At 38.9% G+C, this 24391-nt stretch overlaps 1 protein-coding gene across 6 annotated transcripts in view; it reads left to right on the top strand.

Moving 5' to 3' along the window:
- The window catches only part of TMEM132D (transmembrane protein 132D), a 271842-nt gene that overhangs the window by 160408 nt on the left and 87043 nt on the right, over window positions 1-24391 (top strand). For all 6 annotated transcript variants that reach the window (XM_084491637.1, XM_084491634.1, XM_084491636.1 and 3 more), the window contains one exon: window positions 11069-11252. In XM_084491637.1, the coding sequence (XP_084347763.1) occupies window positions 11069-11252 (184 nt within the window). The remainder of the gene's footprint in view (window positions 1-11068; window positions 11253-24391) is intronic.

Here is a 24391-nt window from a genome sequence, read left to right as displayed (position 1 = left end):
AAACCCCTGTCATCATCCTGTCTGTATGATTTCATCATGACTATCAGATTATCTCAAGGTTTACAGAGGGTAAACATCTGCTCAAATACAAAAACAATACCATAGCTGGAGCAGGGAAGTGATTCTGTGTCTTGATCATTGCAAAGTAATTTCGTGAGTGTACCTCTCGGTACAGGTTGAAATATATTGATGTTTATTGATAATATTAGCCAAGGTTGAAATATATTGATAAAGGAAAACAAATTTACATATTGCTGTAGTATGTGCAGAAATATCTCTTTCATACTGCCTACTTTAACTTATATAATATACAAAACAAAGATGAATATTCACATATGCACGTATAATCATCGTCTGATGATAAAAATCGGTAAAGAACAAGTTTTGTCATTGAAACCTTAAAAGTTTTATAACAGGTAGGAACCTGTCTTTCTGCATCTTCATATCATTCCCCAAATAGTTATATATTTTACTAGACTTTTAATATTTAAGTTCTCAATCAGGTCTTTAGTCCATTTCCTCTACTGTATGGCTCTTTTCACGAGGGTCTCATTTTCCCTTGAAGTGCAGCACATGCTAATGGCATTGATGAAATAGATGCTGCATTTTAAACAGTTTGGTTCTGCTGAAGTTTGTGAGTGCTGTGCAGCTAGCAAATGGGACTGTGAAAGTGAATGGATGAAAAACAGAAGTAGCAGGTTCCCATTTAATGCTGGTGATTGGATGCTGTTTTGCTGTAGGGCAGACAGCCTTGGAAATAGCCTGGCAGAGCATGGTGTTATTTAATTTTCAGGTTTTAGTAAATGTAGTCTCTTGATAACACCTTTCTTTGCATACACTCAGATCCATTATTTTCCATAAAGAATTTGTTCATGAAAGTGATTTTTCTTATCATTGCATATTAATAGTGTCTTTCAATTAAAGATGAACTGAATAGTTTGTGAAATTACTTCTGGTGGAAGAGAAGAGAAGCCTAACAAGCAACAAGATGACTTCTAGTTACTTGGTAATAGCCAAGTTTCAAATCTTTAAGAGCTGATGGAAGAGGATAAGACTCTATTCTTAATATACTCTGTGTGTATAAGGACACAGGCAGGCATAAGACCTAAGGGTATCTTCTAGTGGTACATGGGTGTTAATATGAGTGCAGATGTAAGTGCTCAGGCTATCTTGGTATTTCCATAGGATCACAGAAAGGATTCTGAATAATATGCTCCTTTGGAAAGCCACATGTGAGGATTTAAAACATTCTAACTTAATCTAAATTTGAAATTGGCCCTGCTCTGATGAAGGCATTAGACCAGATGGTTTTCAGAGGTCCTTTCCAAGCAAGTTTATTCTATGTTACTTTATTTGGAATACAATTTATAAGGTATGTCAGCTCAGAGCTTTTTCAAAAAGGGAAAGGGAGGGTGGAGCAATTTTAGATATTCTTTCTTCAGTTTATGTTTTCATGTTATTGCTTAAAAATAAGAAGGAAAGATTTCCGAAGCTCTTTTTTGATATTAAGGAAGCTGGAAAGGGTTTCTTTCTCTTTTGATTCTTGACTTGAACATTTGGGTAAAGAAAACAGTTTCTTTTTTTATTTGAAAAGAACTTTGCACTTTTGCAAGATGTTTGCATTCAGCAGAAATACTTGCTGAACAATTCACAGCAGAGGAAGTTCCTATAGTGAGGATCCTAATCTCATTTATTGAATATATTCTGGCATATCTGAAAAAAGGATCTAATTTTAAAATATATATCCAGGCCTTGAGTCTTGTGAAATGTAGTGCTGCATTCATATATAATTACATTTGTTGAACAAGTATGGACACTAATAAGAAAGGCATAAAAAGGATGTGTTATAGATCTCACCTTGGAGATATTAATGGCCTACATGCTAAAAAGAGTCATAGAGTCATTAAGGTTGGAAAAGACCTCCAAGATCATCTGGTCCAACCATCCCCCTACCACCAACATCACCCACTAAACCATGTCCCTAAGCACCACATCCAACCTCTCCTTGAACACCCCCAGGGACGGTGACTCCATCACTTCCTTGGGCAACCCATCCCAATGGCTGACTGCTCTTTCTGGGAAGTTGTTTCTCCTAATTTCCAACCTGGTAATCAGTGATAGGATGTGCGGGAATGACACAAAGTTCACCAAGGGAGGTTCAGACTGGACATTAGGAAAAAAAATATATACCATGAGGGTGGTCAAACACTGAAACAGGCTTTCTGGAGAGGTCAATGATGCCCCCTGCCTGTCAGTGCTTGAGAGCCATTTGGACAATGACTTCATCAACACACTTTAACTTGTGGTTATCACTGAAGTGGTTAGGCAGTGGGAATCAATTATCTTTGTAGATAACACTTCCAACTGAAGTGTTCTATTCTATGCTATAAATAAGGGCTTTTAGGCAGGTAAATATTTGTTGGACGAATTAGTTAAATTTTGCGGCAGGGTGGTGTACTGAGCACAGTGCTTTATGCTGTGGTTTAGTATGCTGGGTTTACTCAATAGCAAATATTTGCTGCACTCTCCCTGTAATTTCTGACTAAGAAAATACAGAGCCTCATTCCCTGCTGGCTGATCAGTGTCATGTTGATGCGGCAACTCCCTTTCAGTAAAGCTTTCTTTCATTTTCAGAAGATAGTGATATTGAAGTGGTGGTGACATTGTTATATGCCTGTGAAATTGTAATGTGAATGAAATATGTATGGCTTTTTTATTTATTTTTTAATTATTTTATTTTTTTAGGAAGGCTTATTTACCTAAGTGCATAGGCCTGGGGGTCATAACTAGGAGTCAGGTTCCTGTAGCTCTTTAAGTCCTAGGCAAGCCAAGGATCTGGAATTAACATGTCACTCCCATGTGCACTAAGGTGCTATTTCATTGAAATGAAACCAGGCCTTTATACCTGGTTTTCCTACGCCTAAAATTGCCATTATCTTTCTCCTATTTGTAGTTTTTGTCAGTTCAGAAAATAATCATCACTTTCTGCAGCTGTCTTGTAGAGCATAGTCTGATCCTTAGATGGACCCTATAGAAACTTGCCCAATTAATCACAGTCACTTTTGGCTGTACATGTATGTCTGGTTCACTACAGCATGCTGTTTTATCACACTTAAATGTGAGTTGTGCTACAATAATCATTATTTTTATGCTGAGGACAGTAAAAAACATCTGGTAGAGAAACCTATATTGACAATACATTTGTAGTGTCTTATTAGACTTTACTTACTGTCAGTAAAACTGTTTTCTTAGCCCTGCAATTCAATCCCACCTGCATAGTAACTGTGTTTTTTTTTCTGCCGTTGTCTCATGACAGAGCTACATCAAAAGTTCTTGATGTTTACTGACTACTGTGTTAAATAATTTACTGAATGATTATTAGACTGGATGTGATAAAGCCAATGTTGATTTATCATTCCCTTAGCATAATACGGTAGGTGATCTCTGGATCTACATGTATTATGTCAAGAGATGGTTCTGAACTGAAATGCTGTGTTGGTGGGAAACTACATTTTAAATTTATATATTAAAACATTTGCTAAGTTTTACCCACTTTTGAATGATTTGAGTTATTTGGGAAAAATGCTATCAACAGCTGGAAAATTGTATAGTGAATAATTTATTTGAAAATAGAAAAAAAAAATCAAATAAATAATTAAGCAAATATTTCTCGACTGGCACTGCTGATGGCATGCTCCAGAGATAAATCAATTTTTTTAAAGAACTTTATTACATGATTAGCAGACTCATTTTTTGGTAATTTTTCTTGCTAGTTGTTTCACTTCATACACCTATTCCTGAAGAAAAATGACTTTTCATCCTACCCATCACTGAATTTTTAATAGTAAGATGACAATGAATAAAATTAAACTTTAATGTACTGCTGTATGTATCACCTTATCTTGATATATCAATGATGAGTAATGATCTTCTCTGTAAAACAGTGGGCTTGATTCTACAGATATTGGATTTTTAGTGTTCCCTCTCACCTTGGGAAGGTCTGAGCCCTTTGCCTTACTTTCCTGTCTAAAATAAGATTTTTTCGTCCTTTCTGCAATTTGTTTAGACAGATATCAGGGACTGATGTGTTCAGTATGTTTACTAGTTTACCGCTAACATATGGTGCAGGTGTTGCACCATATTGTTTGGTTTGGTTTTTATTTATTCTGTGTGTTTATTTTACCATATTGTTTGGTTTAGTTTTTATTTATTCTGTTTGTTTATTTTGTAAACTCAAGCATTTTATCATCAACAGCAAAGGAGGGGTGGAAATCTTGCACAGTTTGCCAGCCAGCTTCATATCTTCTGAATGGATTTGGGGGATCAGGCATTAGATATGTGCTCATCAGCTAAGCCAGTTCCTCAGCTAGTGAAAAGCAGTATCATGTCATTAACTTGTGATATTTAACATCAAATCTTCAATATTTAATTTTTACCTTACATCTTAGTTATATGAATAAAATAGTTTACTGAAATTCTGCAATTTTATCACACATAGATGCTTGTCCAGAAAAGCCCCAAAATATTCATTGATTGCAATCTTGCTCGAAAACAAGAAGGAAAAGGCAATCAGATTCATTACAATAAAGAATGTCTCCTTGCCTGTAAGATTATTTTGTGGGCTCTTAGCTTATATTTTTTTGTACATATGAGTCTGGCAAAAAAAAAAAAAAAAAAAAAAAAAAAAGTGTTTTCATCTGGCAAGACAGATGACAGCAAACCATAAAACGTTTCTGCAACCCAAAAGAAAAATAGTTTCCAAAGATTGTATATCAGCAGCAGAATGCTTTTCTCAGCTTTGTCCCCCTATGTTGTATTGAAGAGTTCAAATCTTGCCTGAAGCAGACACGTTTGTATGCATTGTTTTAGGGCAGGCTTGCAAAGGAAAACTAAAGATAGCACATTTTGATGGCTGAAGTTGAAAACAAAACAGACAAACACACACAAAAAAAAGATTAAACATGGTTGTGAAGCTTAAAACCATCATTCATCACTGGGTGAACTGGAAGAAGTTAGCAGCATTTCCAAAGCAGTCTTATTCTGTGGTGATGAGCATTAAAGAAAAGCCCAAATGAATTAACCTATACTAACACGTGGTTCTCCCTTTTCATTCTGTGCTTTTTGTCAGTGTTGGTGTTATGGTCTCCTTGCCCGTGATCCCACATTTTGGATTTACACATCCTAAACATGTAATTTCTAAGATGCTATCAAACATGCCACACAGAAGTAGTTTATTGCATTGCAAGTACCTGTTTATGCAGAAGCAATGTGATCTCTATCTCTCTAGCAAATGAGGAGAGAAATGCAAATGTGCCCCCCTGCCACAACAGTTTGAGTTCTAACGTAAAGGTTTCTTAAATAAATAACCATACCCTCTCCTGGAACCAGAGCTGTGGGTATTTGTGAAGAATTCAGCAAAGACTAGACAGGTAATCTTTTCCTGGTGAAAATAAACTGAAAGGTTATCAGGATCCTTTCCTGACTAGTTTAAATATTCGTGAAAAGATTGACTCAATTAAGATGAAAAATTTAACCTAAGTTTTCTTTTTTGTCTGTGCCAGCACCATCTTTCAAATTAATCTGGATTTTCTGGGTCTTCATTCTTACAAAGCACTTACACACTGCAAGCCTCCTTGCTTATTTTTCCATCTTTCTCCTTTTATCTACATTTCAGTGTTCATTTTCTACTTTTCTCTCTCACGCATCCATCTGCAACAGGTCATTTTTCTTTTTTCCACTCTTTTTTTTTCCCCTCTTCCTCTTCCTCTTCCTCTTCCTCTTCCTCTTCCTCTTCCTCTTCCTCTTCCTCTTCCTCTTCCTCTTCCTCTTCCTCTTCCTCTTCCTCTTCCTCTTCCTTTTTCTTCGATTCTTCTAGTGTATTCGTCCTTTTTTCGCCACCCAAAATCTATTTAGGGGGAAGACATTATGTTACTTAGTTGCATGTTCTCATAGAACTGCAAAACAGATGAAGTTCACAGGCTTCTGGCACTGTGAGGAATATGCTGCCATACAGGAGCATAAATGCAATTCCTGTGAATTTTGGAGCTGGGGAGAGATTGTTAAGCAGAACACGGAGACAAATGCACTGAAGGAAAGGTTTCTTCTGTAGTGGTCCTCTGAATTCCATTTGACCTCCCTATATTTGGTTAGGAAACAAGCATCTTTTGATGATAATACAGGAGAAATGGTTTGTTGTTATGAAAGGGATGGGCAGAAAAGTGTGAAACTGCTCATAGTGAAATTGTTTAAATTCTGAAGAATGTACCATAGGAAAAGTTTTTCAAAATAAAATAAAATTATATACATGTACATATATACATATATATATAAGAAATGAATTGGTTTGAAAAAAATAGAGTTTTGTTACTTTATTATGCTTTATTCTACATTTCATATCTTTTAAATTATTTCCTACCACATGAGAATGAAGTTGTATTTAACACATATTGCCACTGCTGACTCCATGCAGTGGCAAGGCAGATGACAGCAAACCATAAAACCTTTCTGCAACCCAACTGATAGAGCTGGAAATAGCTAGCATGGTGTGTTATCTGATATGACAACATAGCATATTATTTTCAAACAAAAGTTTGTATTTATTTTGAAATAACTTCATTTCTGAAATTTTTGAGGACAGCCACCACTTTGTGGTGTATAAATTATCTTATTCCTCTTTTTATTGGGAAGTCATTTTCAGTTTAATTTTCTCTCCTGTAAAATGGGGATAACGGTTTTCACAAACTCCCTGAGATCTCATGGGGTCAGCTGTGTGGCTGACTGCCTTCTTTCATGCTAGAAAGTTTTTCCAGTTATCTGTGGAAATATTTATTCCTTTTCTGAGTGCTGTTGTTCCACCTCAGCCCAGCCTGTGCAGTGTTTCAGGCCACATATTCTTCCAATATCCAGCAAGAGAGGTGCTGGAGACATGGCTATGTATGCAGAGCTAGAAAAGAATAAAAATTGCATTTTCTTTCTTTGTTCTCCCCAAGGCTCTTTCATTAACATTCCTATGATATATCTTATTTAGCATATTCATGGCTTTAGGGTTCCTTTGTCTGTTATAGTGTTGTAAAGATGGTGATAAAATTTTATATGTAGTATTACAAGAAACATTAAATGCCTGGTCATTTTAGTAGGTTCAGAACAAATCTTGTTTTGTGAGCATTATATGAAGATCAATTCTGATACCACAGCTAGTGAAATCAGGAATGGGATACTTCAATCGACTGCAACTACCAACATTCAGTAGCTATTCTTGGATTTACAGGGTCTCTGCTTGAACTTGCCTTGAAGGGCACACCAGCCCTGAAGACTCAAAAGAGCGGCAGGTTTTCTCTTTAAAGAAACTTGACATAAAGGCTTAGGTGTTAGCAATTGGCCATGGGCCTTGATACCAGCCTGCCTGATTTAAAATGACTCCCGTGCCGAAAGGGCAGAAGGGAGAAAAAAAATTATGCTGGCCTTAGTCAGGGATGTGAGAAGAAACAGGTGCAGAACAGCTCTGTGGAGGAGGCAATACTTCCCTAGAGAGAGGACAGCCATTCACATTCCTAATTTGTCAGAACTGCTTGATCTTTTGCTGGACAGGAACTAAAAGGCTGTTTAAGAAACACAGTACAAACATGCTTGTGCTGTCCTGGCTGACAGGAGGGAAGACCAGCCTATTCCCTTCCAATCAAGTTTATGTTATTTTTTTCCCAGGTCTTGCTTGTCTGAATTGAACTTTTAAAAGGGTCCACATGACACACAGCTCAGCATGACTCTGAGCACAAAGAGAGTCTATTGGCACCACAATGAACTCTATTACAGTTTAAATCTCAATTCTAAGCAGTAAATTTCAGAAATAGAAAACTCCAATGTGAAGGATTTGACTTTAAATTAGCACCAAGAACTGTTTCACTTTGACCACTCCTCAGCTCAACTTGGATTGCTGTTGTGAGTCCTTGGGCTTTTCCATGCAAAACCTTCTGATCGTATAACCTCCTATATGGCAACTATCGGTGTTGCTGTACTTTTGATAGCAATAATAGTATTAGCGTTAGCAGAGACAAGCAGCAATGTGTTATCATGTTGTATTCACCATGAAAAGTACACCTGCCTTGAGGAGGATTAGGCAGCACGATGTTTCAAGTGGCTGACTAACCAATAGAAATTTTTGCTGTTGGAAATGAGTGCGTGCTAGAACATGCTCGTGAAGGTTTGTGCTAGCAAATATGTAACACAGAGAAGACGATAATATTGCTAGCAAGCACAGTCTAATCCTATGGTACCAAGCAGCTTTGACTTGAAAGAACACAAATATTTTTGATGTGACTGAACTCTGGTAATTAATTCTATTTGTCCAAATTTCTCCATTTACATTTTTAAACTGATGATGAAAAACTTTCTGTGTTACTTCTCAACTGAAAGATTTCAATTGCTAAATATCGGTCAGGAAGGCATTAATGGCTGTAGGTTGGGGATCCAGACCCACGAGAATTGTACATGGAAGGATCATCATAGCCATGATGGGTACAATTCCAGTAATGTAATTAAACAGAAGTTCCTGATCTGGTGTTGACAGCCTGGGTATGCTCATAAGTTATGGAATAATTTCATAATTTTTATATACCTTTAGTTAGCAGCAATGAGATTCTTACTGATTTTTGAGATGTTTGGGGATCTTGTCAGTTAGTGTGTAGTATTACTAAGATGAACTAATGCAAGTGATTTATATCAAATTCACATTTATAGTAGCAGTATTTTTGTTTGTTTTGTTACAATAAATATGTCATTAATATATCTGCTTTTAGGGAGAAGTTAAAAGAAAACACTTCCACTATTTTGGGGTCACTGTAGTTGTGTCACATGGGAAGAGTAGTTCAAGAATATAAGGACCATGCTTCACTTCCCAATTCCCATCTTTTCTACTCCCTTTCAGTTCTCCTTTGTTTTCCTACGTTCTAATAATTTTTTCTCCCTTTCCCCTAATCCCTAACACACCTGGGAAAAGACTAGGTTGGTTACCTTTCTCAAAGATCCTTTTGGCAGTTATAAGTTTTTCTGTTGTTCTAAGCCCTGCGGTTCCCTCCTGTGCAGCAGTGGCTCATTGCTGTGACAGCACACATTGCTGGTGACAGCACCAATTCTGCAGAGCTGACGACTAGTAGCAGCAGACACCAATGCAATAATACAGACAGGTACCCTGAACAGAATCTCAAAACCAAGGCTCAATATATGATGATTCAATTAGTTCTTTAAATGCTGTAGCTGTGACAGAACATACCATGCAAAACAGGACTGCTGTCAGGTATGCATTGCCCATTTCTGTTCATGCAATTAAGGTAACTGGGTTTCAATAGTCACAGCTACATACAGTAGCTTTCTGATCCTACCTAGGTGCTTTTATTTATTTATTTATTTATTTTTAATACAATGAATATTGTATAAATGAATAACTCAATACAATGTGTTCCATTTTGGAAAGGCAGAGGCTCCCTTTAAATTTATCCAGGATCACAAGGTCTCAATACATCCATTAAAATACAAACCTTAAAGATGATCAGGTAAAATTCTTCAAGCAGTAGCTTTAGATAAAGCATTGCTTTAGATAAAGCATTGGATTTAGCCAGCATGATAACATCTCTGAGTATTTTGGGAAGAGTTCCAAACATGGGCTGTTGTCATAACTAGCCTTCGTTACAAAGTATGTCTGGTTTTAGCTCTTTTTCCACATCAGCTAAGAAAACCTGTTGGGTTTGGGGCACTTTTTTTTTTTTTTTTTTTTTTTTTTTTGTGTGTGTGTGTGTGTGATCTTTAATCAGTTCCTGAAATGTTTTCTCTTTCTTCTAGATACACTCTCCAGCTCAAGTGGCTTGCGTCACTTCAGTATTGTGACATTCACTCCTTGAGTGTTATACCACTGAAAGAAACTCTGTTCTTTCCTTTCCCTCCAAACCAACACTGACAGTTTGTTTGGCCTTCAATGCTTCAGAAGTAAAAGCACTGTCATTCTCAGTGCCCTGTGGATTTCTGTATTGCTAAGAATCTCTGCATTCCTCAGCTTTACAGTGTATTGAATATTTTCATGTCTCTATAAGTACCACCGGACTACGGAGCTCACCTTGCCAACATACGCAATAGAAACTTTACTGCATTGCTTTCTGTATAATAGCTGATTTTATAACAAGCTTTGGAAGAACTGCACCTTTGAGTACCTTTCAAAATTTACCTCTTTACATTTCAGCTTTATGGTATTCACTTGTAGAAGAACTATGTAATCTTATAGGAAGAACAGCATATAAAGACAAAGTAGCATTGATAAGGTGTCAGTAACCCCAATATTGCCAGACTATATTGGAAAATCACATCTTGTAAGTCTTTGTTCTTTTCTTTTTTTTTTTTTCTTTTTTTTTTTTTTAACTCAAGGATGGATTGTGGCAGGATTGTCTAACCATGAATAATCCAGTTTTATAACTCTCCGCTCCCACAACAAACTAAATTAGATATTATTCTTAGTTTAGAAGAGGACAAAACTGAGCTTCAGACATTCTCAAGGTAGCAACATATCCAAAAATGAAATCCAGGTTTTCTGATCCTCTGCTTCTAGCTGTCCAGGTTCATGGATCCCATTCAAGAGCTGTTCCATGCCTCCTTTTTAAAAAAGCAAACTATTTTTAATACAGTGCTTTCTTATTTCAAGGAGTGATTCCCTTTAGATTTGCTCATTTTTTGCTTAAATGGGGAGGAAATAACAATTTGCTCATTATCAAGGGAGCCTTGGAGTCAGGTTTTTTAGTCTGTGTAGATAGCTTGTCTGTAGCCTTACCCTTAGATTTACCTTGATCTGCTTTTGTTTATCCATCTGTAAAATGGAGCAATGCCATGTCCCTGAGTCTTACTGAGTCATTTGGAAAATACCCTGAGATTTTAAGACAAGTTGAAATGATTAATTCATTATTAAATCCATCATCCCACCAAATTCTCTCTGAAAGAGTCTAAATCCAATGTTTTATTAATATAAGAGCAATTATATTACTGGCTTATCAGTCATATGAATGGAACCTTTCTTTTTCTTTATTTCTTCCAGTGCGGATGGTCCATCCTCTGAAGTCATGCAGATAGATTTTGAAATTGAAGATTTAACTGACCTACCTGGGACCCAGCTCATCACATGGCAAGTAGAATATCCTGGAGACACAACATCTGATCTAGGAGTCTCCAAGGTCTATGTAAGCCAGAAGAACCTGGTAGGAGTTCTCCCTTTGGCTATGGTAAGAAACCGTCAGACATTCTGCAAGTTCTTAATATTGCTGTACAATTCTAGTGTCTGATGGATGCAAGTGATCTGCTGAAAGGAAGGGGAACTGTTTTAGCACTTTGAGAAACAGATTTTAACTCATGAAGTTTTGCTTCATACAGTGATTCACTGCATGAGGGCAAATTACAGCTACCAATGGAAGGTGTTGTCATACTCTCTTTGATGTATACACTGACTTCTTGGAGGCAGGAGCTGAGTTCATGGCATTCCCAGTATTCAGACCTCACTCTTGTTTCATCGAGTAGTATTGTATAGTATCAGTTAATATGTCTTACTTGAATCACAGGTAGTCTTACATTTGGTCTAGGGTTTGGGGACTTCCTGAAACATTTCTTTCTGCTTTTTAATTGTGACTACATGGTTATTTGGGAGTGAGAGGAGAAGTAATGCTCATGGCATGAATTCTGAGTAATTTTGAATTGACTCAGAAACATAAATTATAGTACATAAATAACAGTCTATTCTACATAAATGCATTGAAATGGGCTGCTTTGCTTCACTGTCAGAGTGCAAACTACAGGGTTTGAAAAATACCTGATCCTTTATCCTTGATCTTACCTTAAAAAATAACAGTTAGATATTCAAATTCCAAGTCCAAGCAGCATTTTGTGAGCTTCATCTTCTCTCCACATTTCTTCTTCATCAGGGATGAAGTGCAGTTTTCTGAGGTCTGACTACCTCATTTTTGTTCTTAGACCATATGTTAGAAAATGTTGACACAATATTATTTAGCAGTGAAAGAAAAACAAAAAACAATCTCAAAATCTTAAAAAAAAAAAAAGTAATCTGGATGGTTGCCTAGTGATAGCCAGTTAATTATGCCATTACTGAAGGCTGGGGGTCTTCTCTGTACTTCCAGACCCATGGAGCTAATGATGACTATTACTTTAATTTACCAACTTTAGAACTACTCACATGTTGTGATGCTTTATTTCACTAAAAACATTTCTTCTCATTTGTAATGTCTCATGCTTTCATTACTATACAGCTGTATGTCACATTTGAAACAGGTCTTTCCATCTTGAATTGTGGCTATCTAACAAATCAGTTATATACCCTAATCCCTTTGTTTTACACAACTCTTCATGGACTAGTTTCTGCTGTTGAGCAGTGGGTGGTCTCTGTTGGTTTCTCGATAAAATAAGAGGATTTCAGGTCTTCAGATTGGACCCTAACGTGCAGGCACACAAGTTCTGAAGTACTGAGGCCTACGGCTGTAGAGGTGATATGATTTACATAATCTGAATCGTGGGGATTTGGTTAGCTCCATTCCTTAATGAAAATATAATTATTATTTTTTTTCTGTTGGTTCTATTGGTTGCAGAAAACACTGGTTCTTCTCACACACATCCATGATCCATGACTGCTTTAGTATAAAGCAATAAAGTGACCAAAAAAAATTGTAAGAACAAAGATTCTCCTGGCAGTTCCTACAAGTAAGCACACTCTCTTCATTTCCATTAGAAGATGAAAAAAACCCAGCCTATTTTCCAGAAGCAAAAAATTCAAAGGTCATATAAAGTCTATAAAGTTATCAGTAGGTGACATTTTACAAGGCGACAGGTGTTGGTATAATGGGTTACAGAGAATGCAAAGATAAATGGTAGTGATCCTCTAATTACTGACAGACTTGTAATAGTTTTAACCTTCTTTGCATTAAGTGGAGTATCAGGGAAGAAACTCTGGGGTATCACAAATCTCCAAATATTTGCAGCACCTCACTTTGTACTTAGGAAATGATGATTCAGGTGCAGACCTTTCAAGATGTAGATTAGTTTGGTACTTCACATTTCTCTGTGAATTTAGCAGAGCCGGTATGTAATTTAAAATTTTAAAATAATGATAATAAAAAGGAATAAATCCTATTTCTCCATTTAGGAAGAACCACTATGAAAATAAAGTGCTATATTATTTCTCTACTTCTAGAGACTGGGGTTAATTTGGGTTAATGTTGCTGGGCTTCTTAGCAGAACATTTAATTTCATGTTTAGAAACACCAAAAAGAAATGCTGTTGAATATTTCAATTACAGATTAATTTTTCAAAAGAACCATTTTACTGCTTTTACATTACAGAGCTTTGGTTTTTGTTTGTTTTTAATTGACAAACACATACCACCTCTGCACCATCTTTCTTTTCTGTAGTCTTTTCTGACAGCTATTATGGATTTGTAAATTGCAAAGCAGAAGATTGGCCAATTTAGAGCTTCCTGCTTTCTTGTTTCAAAACTTTACAAAATGCTAGAACAGAAAGACTTAAATACCAATATCAGGAGACACTGGCAATACCTACCTTGTGCTGAAGTTATTAGGACACTTGCTACAATAACCTTACCTTTTGCCAGTGTTTATTTTTTGGCTGTGGCATATTAGCATTCCAGATTTTGAGACCCCTGCAGGATCCTACACCAGTAACAACAACACAAGATGCAGAAGAGCAGTCTAGAATATTGATGAGAAAAGCTGTAGTGTGTATTTTATGTATGTGTGGGTATCATAAATGCTGATATTTCCAACACTTTAATAACAGTTTTTCTTATTATGAAATGTAACAGAACCCATCATAGTAAGCTGTGCATGGGACCCCAGCCAGCCATTGTTAGCAGAATGGGAGTAGCATGGGAGAAGCTGTTTAATTTGAGAACATTGTGAGAGCCTGTGAGCACCTGTTTGGATATTTGCAATGCATGATCCTTTCCCTTAAGCCTGATGAAATACGGGCAAAGTTGTTTATCTAGGGCTATAAAAAGTTGTTAGCCTTTTACCGTGATTGCTTTGTGGTGCCTCATATAGCCATGTAGTGATGTCTTGCCTTGTTGACAGAAACTAAAACACCCACTAAACCACTGTGGAAGAGGCAGGTATTTTTGTGGAATAATTTTCTTCACCAGCACAACTTGTGCTATCATTTGTACGTTCCTTGCATGGCCGCTATCTCACCCTGCTTCCATTTCCCTGCCAACTCTCTCACCATAGGGTCTATGTCCCCAGGTAATGTGTGGCCAGGGAACTTGAGAAGAGCACTCTTAAGAACATGCTGATCGGTATGAGAATTATAGAGTTCTGGACAAGGAATGCCAGTGGACAACTATATGGTAATTACTGGTAATTTTGCACTTTGAAAAAAAATCACAAGTGAATAGTGAAGAATGGAAATACCTTCTATTTAATTGTTTATTGTCAACTAACATGCATATTAATTATCATCCTTCTTGTAAAATTCACCTGCAGTAGGATATCCACTGAGACACAAAACCTTGCACCTCGTAAGACCTCTGAAGTAAGTTTCTAAAAAGACATATGGTCCATTCATTCATTAACGGTCTTGTTCATGCTAAACTACTGAGTTTTTTTGAGTTGAGGACTGGCAATGTAGTGTGACAGCCAGTGAGAATACATGCCTGAATATTCTAGAATATGACTTTATATTACATTGACATCCAAGAGAATCAGCTTCCAATTCCTATTTGACTCCTTTTTCTTCCCTGTTCTACTTCACTCTTGTTTTGTTAGATGATGAATGGCATGGATTTAATCACTCAAACTGTGCATTTGCTGCTATTGATTATTGTTGTTTTTTTCAGCTCTTTCATAATTGTGATGTTCACCTTTTGTTGAACCTTAATGATTAGGTGAGGATGAGAGACACATGAGGTTCTGTAGCCATTTGTGTACATACCAGATAATCCCTACTGAGAAAGGCAGAGGGCAGATATGACATGCAGGTAAATGGATAAGTTGAAATCTATTCTGTAAATAAATATAATAAAAATGGTGAATAAAAAAATGCCTGGGCTGGTTCTTAAGTGAACCAGCTCTGGATCTGTAAATCACCCATTTTCTCTGTATATATGCTGTAAACCTATTCTGTCTGTGCTGTCACTTTATTTAATAATCTGATAAGGAATAAGGGCAAAATACCTGCTTCATAAATCTCACAGGGGGAGATGTTGGTTCCAGGGTTGTTAAATCCCTTTTTAGAGTAGTCTTTTGACTGGAAAATATAGTGTGTTAACTTTGCTTTCCCTTAGAATACAGAAAAAATATATGCAGAATGTCCTGTGTCCCTTCAGAAATTTCTTGAAAGGGTTGAAGGTTTCTGACCTTTAATTTTTGATTGCACTTTTGTTTTAAACTTATAAATCAGCAAATTAATTTTAGAATCAGCTTGACTTACACAAATATAAGTTGTCCTGAAGTCTGAAGCATTTTACTGGGTTTAAAAATACATCTGTGGACCAGTGTTTCAGGTGGTAGTAGTACATAAGCTGATGAAGAAGCCAGGGCATTTGGGAGCTCCCTTGTGTTTTCAAAGCCTATGAATCTGCATTGTTTTCTGGAGCAATACCGTCTTGAGACTCCTCAGCCCTTACAGATGAACTTATCTTAATGCCATGTATAATAGTTGGCCTTGTATCATCTGTGCAGCCAGAAAACAGCAAAGTTATGCCTTCTGGAGTAAGAATCCTTGAGTGCTGCAGAGTCATGGTAACAGTGGCTCAGCAGCCCTGGATTGCCTCATGCTGATCATGGTATTCATATTTTGGAACTGATAATTTGGCATTCTTGCTGCCCAAAGAATCTCAAGCTCACTGGCAGGCAGGCCTGTCAGTGACTAGCAGCACAGGCTTCCTTCAGTGTTTTATCAAATTCAGCTCTTTTTTGAAGCATGGTTAGCTTTACACCCGTGTATCCATGGAGTGTCTGTCTTTCCTTCTTATTAAATACACTGGGACAGCCCTTAGCTATGTTTATAATCTAGTCAGCATCAACCTAAAAATTAACCATATTATTAGAGAAGTAAAATGGACAGGAAGAAAAGATGGGATCTGAAACGTGATTAATGGTGCAGCGGTGAGGTTGCAGGCTGCTTGGCAGAGGCAAGAGCTCCAAAGACAACCTTCCATCCCTCCCAGCCATATTTTAGTAGGCAAAGGTGGATGGTGAATGGTGAATTATGGACATGTATTAGCAACTGAGCTTCCATTATCTCTGGTTTTGGCCCATTATTTATCTTCCTCAAGCAGTGTAATATCAGCTTCCAAGTGAGGTGTGAGACAGAGATAGATTTAAATCAGAAGTAGAAAAAAAACTCTGAGAAGCAATTCCTGATTTATGACAGGCTTAAACATAGTGTCAGTGACCAAAGTCCAGCTCATTACTTTACAGCAAACAGGTTGTAACAAAGGCATAGTATTATTCCTACTCATCTGACCCTACCAAGGAGTCTCAGCTTGGTGAACCGTCCCCGCTCTCAGAAGAACACACACATTCAGCTCTCTTCCTGCAGAGGAAAGCTACTTCATGTAGATCAAACCGACCTGGTTTTCAGCTGCAAATGGAAGTGGTTAAATCAAACTTGGGTGGTTTGTTAGGAAGTGGGATCAGATTATCCTTCATCTCAGGTGTAAATGTCTTTATTTGTTGAACGGAAAAATTTTATAATGCATAGCATGTAAAAAACTTTATTTGTAGGAAAATAGTTGGTAAAATGTTCCGTTTGGGTATATCCTAGCACAGTTATCAGAGCAACACAGTGCAAACCCTGTTCCACTGCAGATGAACACATTCTTGTCCTCAGACCCATTAGACCCATTTTGGCTTGTGAGAAGCTATATTTATGGTAGTCATATTAAATAAATTTTATCCAAGACCTAACACCAATTTAACATTATACCTTTTAAATAATTTATTGATTCAAGTTGCTCCTGATGTTCTTTATAAAAATTTAATGAAAATGTTGACAGGAAATAAACTGTTCTACTCACCATCAGCATAAGAAGCTGGATGAATAGACCAAATAAATAAATAAAATAAATTGCTGCAACAAAGAGGTTATGTATTATATAGGAAGCATTTCTATATTGAAATCATTTATAATAATAACAGGAATCAACTGCTAACTGTCATGCCACCAGATACTAAAGGATTTTAAAACACCTAAGATACTGATGGCCTTATAAATATATCTGTATGAAGAATTTTGGTTTTAGCTAGTGCTGTTTACGTTTTGGTAGCACCTCGATGTCAAGCTCAGACTTGGCCACCAGCATGCTCAGTGCTGTGGAAATGCAGATTTAATTATAGCCTTCCCCACTGAAGAGCTCAGAAGAAGAGCAGAGGTCAATCTTAAAAACATAAAGAAAATATTGGGCCCTTCTCACAGAAGAACGATGGGGATTTAGTGTGATACAGTTCCCCTGAAGTTAACCGATTGCCTTCTCTTGGATTCAAGGTTTCAGCTCAGCTCTTCTTCCCCACTGCAGAACATGGAGCACAGAGCACAGATCTGGTTGTGTAAGTACCATTGGTGCTGGAGCTTATGGTTCTTGTAGCTCCAGAGGTGGTGTGGTTGTCCCCTCTTCTTCCCAAGGCCTTCTGCTCTGCTCCAGTGCTTTGCCGCACCTCACACTGGCAGAGTGCTCCAGTTTTCTATCAGGAGCTGCTCAGGAGAACAAAGGAGGCCTGTGCTGGGGCGGCCAAGTAGGATGTTGGAGGCTATTTCAGCCTTCTCTCTGCTACCTATTTTCTTAAGCAGACAATAAGTATACTGTCACGTGAGCTGAATGAACGCTTTTCTGTGGGAGAGCTGAAATGCGAATCCCTAGCCACGTGTATGATACGGACAAACAAACTGATTACAAGGAGGGTCATCTGTCGGCTGTGACTGGCCTGGATTCTGCCTCGCCATTGGGAAGTGCAGGATCACATCAGCCAAAATCAGCTGATTTGGCAACTTTAGGGCTGAATGTTTCCAAACACTTCCACTGACACCCATCTTTGCAAAAAAGATGTTGAGATACTAATTTAAAAACTTTAACCGTCCTATTTTTTTTTTTTAATTGCAATTAAAGTATTAAACAAGTTTTCAAATATGTAATTAAAATGTTACCCATTTCTGAAGAGTGACCTTTTAAATCAAGATGATATTAGTAAATCACAGATGAGAAATTGAGAAACTGCTGTATCATTGTGATGTTGCAAGCAACTGTTTTCTTTTTGTTAGTATATCCTATTGCTTTCTATAATAAGGTAGGCCAAGGTCAATTTCTTCTCAAAAAGCACACTTTTCATTCTCCCAGTAATGAAAACTACCTGCCCTGGTTTTAATTCATCTTTCTTGAGAATAGCTATCCAAATGACAACAGTACAACAGACAATGCCTCTCCCCATCATCTCTTAAGTGTTTCTGAGCTGGAAAAGCTGTTTCTCCCTTTCAAGTGATGCATGTTTTATTTCAGTTCTGTTTCTTTTTTCTGTTTTTACTCTTTGATTGATTTTTTATAATTGCATGTGTTTACCCATGACTGACTATTATCTCCAAGTATTTCTTTTTCTGTGTTGTTTCAGGCTTCTTAGCTGATGGATGAAATTCTTGCTATTAGTCCCTATGGCTGAACTGTGAACTGTGTATGTAGTTCAAACATTAACAATGCCTCCCAAACTGATATCATTAGCAAATGTTCCAGGGTCATTATTGATAGTAATAAATAAAATCTGTCCCAAGAGTAATTCTGGAATATTGTAGTATCAGTTCAGAGGAACGTGTTGTCTGTATACCTGTTGATCTCATGGTTTTACCTGGATCTGAAAGCCCACTCTGTGGATTGGCTCTCTGAAGTTCAGGCAACTTCAACAGAAAATACTGAAAAGCTCGTTAATCAGTCTTTCTGTGATGCATGAGTCAGTTTAGATTCCATTTCACATTCTAGTAATTGTAATGAGCCTGTACAGCTAATAGGCGAAAATGTTTCATCCAGTAAACACATAATAATCTGTTATGCTTCAGAAACTAATTGAATCAAAAGTATTTGAAGCTACAAGACATTTTTCCTTTATGTAGATGTCATTTTTTTATACTTTTTTGGAGCATGTGGTATTGGCACCTATCTGTATCCAGACAATGGAGCAGAGCTGAGCAGTCCAACCTGGAGTGACAGCCCAGGTATTCTTACACGTCTGTGTTCAAGAAGTGAATACACTCACTTTGCAAGGGGGGTAATGTATAGAATTAATTTTCAAATTAGAATTGCCAATGAAAAAAGATGTAGTTTGGTCCTCTACTTATTATTACTATTATGTTAAACACTGGCCTTGCTCTGGCGCACTTCTGTTGTCTACGTACCAACGAACTGACAGATGCATGAGTCACTAGCACATAGCATTTTGTTTTGTATACAGAGACTGAAATAAGAAAATAATGCAAGCACTTGGTAATCAAAGATGATTGCTTTCTGCCTTATCACCAGAATCTGACAAATGCCATAGTCTTTGGATTTTTTTCCTTCAAGAATTACTGATGACACTGGGGCTCTTAACATTTGAAATAGCAAACGATAGCCCTTTTCCTTTAAAATTAAACATTTTGTTGACCTGTTGAGCATGCAATGAAATAGTAACTGCGTTCACAGTGAAGTCAATGCAAATGTTTTGCTACATAAATTCCCAAGCAATGCAAGCCAGCAAACAGGTCTTCCAGTTTAAAACATTTTTTTTCTATCAAAGTTACGAGAGGCTCATGGAAAAATACCTTAATGATGTTGTTGTTGTTTAAGATGAGTTTAGAAATCTTGTTTTTGTATTTGGAGCTGCAGTTGCTAGATGAATAATACTGTAATCACCTGTAATAATAGAAGGCAACAGTCACCCAGTTTTTGTCTGAGGGGGGGAATGAATAATGAAGGCTTAGACTAGCTGCTGGCAAAGCTGCTGACAGCAACACAATTTGATGTAGAACATCGAAAATGAGGTTCCCTAGAGAAACAGGAACAAACAGAGGATATTTTTCTTATGAATTAAAGTCTAAGAAAAATTACTTTGCATAACAGCTGCTGTTCTTTCTTAAGTGCAAGTTACATATGTTTTTTTTGATTAAACGCATGCAGTTGAATTGGGTTGAAACAAGCTCAGTCCTTCAGCCCTTGACAGTCTTTCTGTGTTTCTGTGAGGCTGAGTGATGCTATGAAATGTAGAAGGACCAGGAAAACATGGCATATACTGCAAGTTCCACCCAGAACTTGTCTCTGCTTCTGTGGACACCAGACTTAGAAGACCTAGTCCCTTGTCATACGGCTGCAAAGCCACTGGTATTAAAAATGTTATGCATTTAAAACAGATGTCATTTGGTGGCGAACTGAGTTTTCAGAATGAAGGTTTCAGAAATATTTGATAGTTTCTGTGCAGCTCAATTTCAGCCAGCTGAAAGGGACATTTTCAAACTTTTTCAAATTTTTTATTTTTTTTTTTTTTTTAACAGGGATAGTGTTTGCTTACTTTACATTGAAATACAATCAGACTAGGTTTGTAGGAAACAGGTTACTGCCTTCTGTTCCTTTTTTTTTTCATGTCAAGTTTCACTCACAGGATTTAGTAACAATGTTGCCATACAAGGGTAGAAAACATTGCAAAACAATCTTTAATTCTCACTGTTAAATTGCTTTCACTGAAATAGAGTAGATCACAAAGTTTTCTTCTGTGCTCAGATCTGGCAAATTTGTTCACATCAGGATCCATATATTACAGTGATTTAAGAACAGTCTTCAAATGCACAAGTGATGATCTTATCTCCCTTTGTAGAGAACCTTTCTGAAGAGCAGTGAGATTCCCGGAGTGAAGGGAGCTCTAGATGTTGTTAGCAGTCTGGTGCCCTGCTCAGAGAGCAATTTGCTCAGGGCTGTCCCCTCTTGAGTCTTGAGTACCTCCAAAGTTGGAAATCCCACAATCCGTCTGGGCAACCTGTTTCAGTATTTGACCACCCTCACAGTAAAAATTCTTTCCGTGTATCAAAATGGAATTTCCTGTGTTCTACTTTGTGTCCAGTGCCTCTCATGCTGTTGCCATACACACCTGAGAAGAGGCTGGCTTCATCTCCTTTATATCCTCTGACTGGGTATCTATAAAAAGCATTAAGGTCTCCCCTTTGCCTTCTCTTAAGGCTGATCAGGCCTGGCTCTCTCCACCTTTCCTTGCATGTGTGCTCCAATCCTCAGCCCGCTTGGTGGCCCTGTGCTGGCCTTGTTCCAGCATGTCAGTATCCTTGGCTTGAGCTACAGCCTCTTTTGGCTCCCCACCTCTTAATTTATGTGGTTGTGAAAAGATTTTTCCCTTTTGGCATAATAAGGGGATGTTGCCTTAATTGGTTCCCTTCAGATTAGTGATTTGAATAAAACATAGCTGAAAAGGAAGCAGCAAATTTCTTGCTACTGAAATACATCTATCACCACTGTCATGCTATTAGAACAAAGCAGCCGGATATCATCACTCTTTTCAGCTTCCTGACATTATATTTATATGTATTTTGTGATTTTGAGGGATGGGGGGGGGGGAGGGGGGGGCTCTGGCTTCCCATTTTGTCCCCTCTCTTTTGAGGATTAAGGTTTTAAAAATTATCTATTTACAAACCATGAAAATCTCCCCAAAATGGATTTTAACAAGTGTGTAATTGGATAATTTGACAACTGGTACACTGAAGCCCCAGAGATCAGGAATTACACTTCACTACAGAATAGTAGTTCTTCATGTAGAATTAATTAGATTTCCTCTAGATTACAAGTAGCAAAAAGAGTAGTTAATTAAGAGAATTATTCTCTGACTCTTCAATTCTCATTTTAATTGCCAGCCAGTGGTATTAAGAATTCCTTTTTCTTTGTGAGATATCTTTAGAGGCAAGCTTCAGAAAGACGATGAGGGACAGTGGATTAAAAACTGGTCCAGGACTCAGAACTAACGGGCTCTGGCTTTAAGTGCAAGTGTGAGTCACTTTCTGAGGGACTGATTATGCATTGGGCCTGAAAGCTGCTGGGTTCATGGGAGGCAGACAGGAAAGTGAATGCAGGTTCCTGATCAGGAGAGGGTAATGTTTTTCAGCAGCACTGCTAAATTAAGCAATGCTTACTCCTCTTCTCACCTGAGCCCACTATTGGCTGGGTTAGTACAAATGCCCAGGTGGCTGCTGTAGTGCTGGGCTGAGGAACTGAGCTTAGCCAAGAATAACCCTTCTTTTTCTGTCGGGTCATTCTTGGTTCCTCAGGCTGCTTCATCACAGAATCACAGAATCACAGAATTTTCTAGGTTGGAAGAGACCTCAAGGTCATCGAGTCCAACCTCCAACCTAACGCTAACAGCCCTCCACTAAACCATATCCCTAAGCTCTACATCTAAGCGTCTTTTGAAGACTTCCAGGGATGGTGACTCCACCACTTCCCTGGGCAGCCTGTTCCAATGCCTCACAACCCTTTCTGTAAAGAAGTTCTTCCTAACATCTAACCTAAAACTCCCCTGGCTCAACTTAAGCCCATTCCCCCTCGTCCTGTCACCAGGCACGTGGGAGAACAGGCCAACCCCCACCTCTCTACAGCCTCCTTTAAGGTATCTGTAAAGAGCAATAAGGTCGCCCCTGAGCCTCCTCTTCTCCAGGCTGAACAAGCCCAGCTCCCTCAGCCGCTCCTCGTAGGACTTGTTCTCCAGGCCCCTCACCAGCTTCGTCGCCCTTCTCTGCACCCGCTCAAGCACCTCCATGTCCTTCTTGTAGCGAGGGGCCCAAAACTGAACACAGTACTCGAGGTGCGGCCTCACCAGAGCTGAGTACAGGGGGACGATCACCTCCCTAGCCCTGCTGGTCACGCTGTTCCTAATACAAGCCAGGATGCCGTTGGCCTTCTTGGCCACCTGAGCACACTGCTGGCTCATATTCAGCCGACTGTCCACCATCACTCCCAGGTCCATCTCTGCCTGGCAGCTTTCCAACCATTCCTCTCCCAGCCTGTAGCTCTGCTTGGGGTTATTGCGCCCCAGGTGCAGGACCCGGCACTTGGCCTTGTTAAACTTCATGCAGTTGACCTCAGCCCATCGGTCCAGCCTATCCAGATCCTCCTGCAGAGCTTTCCTACCCTCAAGCAGATCGACACACGCACCTAACTTGGTGTCATCTGCGAACTTACTGAGGGTGCACTCGATGCCCTCGTCCAGATCATCGATGAAGATATTAAAGAGGACCGGCCCCAGCACCGAGCCCTGGGGGACGCCACTAGTGACTGGCCTCCAACTGGACTTGGCTCCATTCACCACGACTCTTTGGGCCCGGCTATCCAGCCAGTTTCTAACCCAACGAAGCGTGCGCCAGTCCAAGCCAAGAGCAGCCAGTTTCTTGAGGAGAATGCTGTGGGAGACGGTGTCAAAAGCCTTGCTGAAGTCAAGGTAGACCACATCCACAGCCTTTCCCTCATCCACCCAGCGCGTCACTCTGTCATAGAAGGAGATCAGGTTCGTCAGGCATGACCTGCCTTTCATAAAGCCATGCTGACTGGGCCTGATCGCCTGCTTCCCCTTCAAGTGCTGCATGATGACTCTCAGGAGGATCTGCTCCATGAGCTTTCCTGGCACTGAGGTCAAACTGACAGGCCTGTAGTTTCCTGGGTCTGCCCTCCGGCCCTTCTTGTAGATGGGCGTCACGTTTGCTAGCCGCCAGTCAATTGGGACCTCCCCCGATAGCCAGGACTGTTGATAAATGATGGACAGTGGCTTGGCCAGCTCCTCTGCCAGTTCCCTCAGTACCCTTGGGTGGATCCCATCTGGCCCCATCGACTTGTGCACATCTAAGTGCCGTAGTAGGTCACCAACCAGTTCTTCATGGATAATGAGGGCCACATCCTGCTCCCCATCCCCTTCCACCAGCTCAGGGTACTGGGTATCCAGAGAACATCCGGTATTGCCGCTAAAGACTGAGGCAAAGAAGGCATTGAGCACCTCCGCCTTTTCCTCATCTCTTGTAACTAAGTTTCCCCCCGCATCCAGTAAAGGATGGAGATTCTCCTTAGTCCTCCTTTTTGTGTTGATGTATTTATAGAAACGTTTTTTGTTATCTTTAACGGCAGTAGCCAGATTGAGCTCCAGATGAGCTTTGGCCTTCCTAATTTTGTCCCTGCACAGCCTCGCTACTTCTTTAAAGTCCTCCTTAGTGGCCTGCCCACTTTTCCAAAGCTTATAAACCCTCTTTTTCCTCCTAAGATCAAGCCACAATTCTCTGTTGAGCCAGGCCGGTCTTCTTCCCCGCCAGCTCGTCTTTGGGCACGTGGGAACAGACCGTTCCTGCGCCA

This window comes from Aythya ferina (genome assembly GCF_964211825.1).
Source record: "Aythya ferina genome assembly, chromosome: 17".
Taxonomy (NCBI): Eukaryota; Metazoa; Chordata; class Aves; order Anseriformes; family Anatidae; genus Aythya; species Aythya ferina.
The sequence above is the reverse complement of the archived record's forward strand: the minus strand, read 5'-3'. Positions and strand labels throughout refer to the sequence as shown.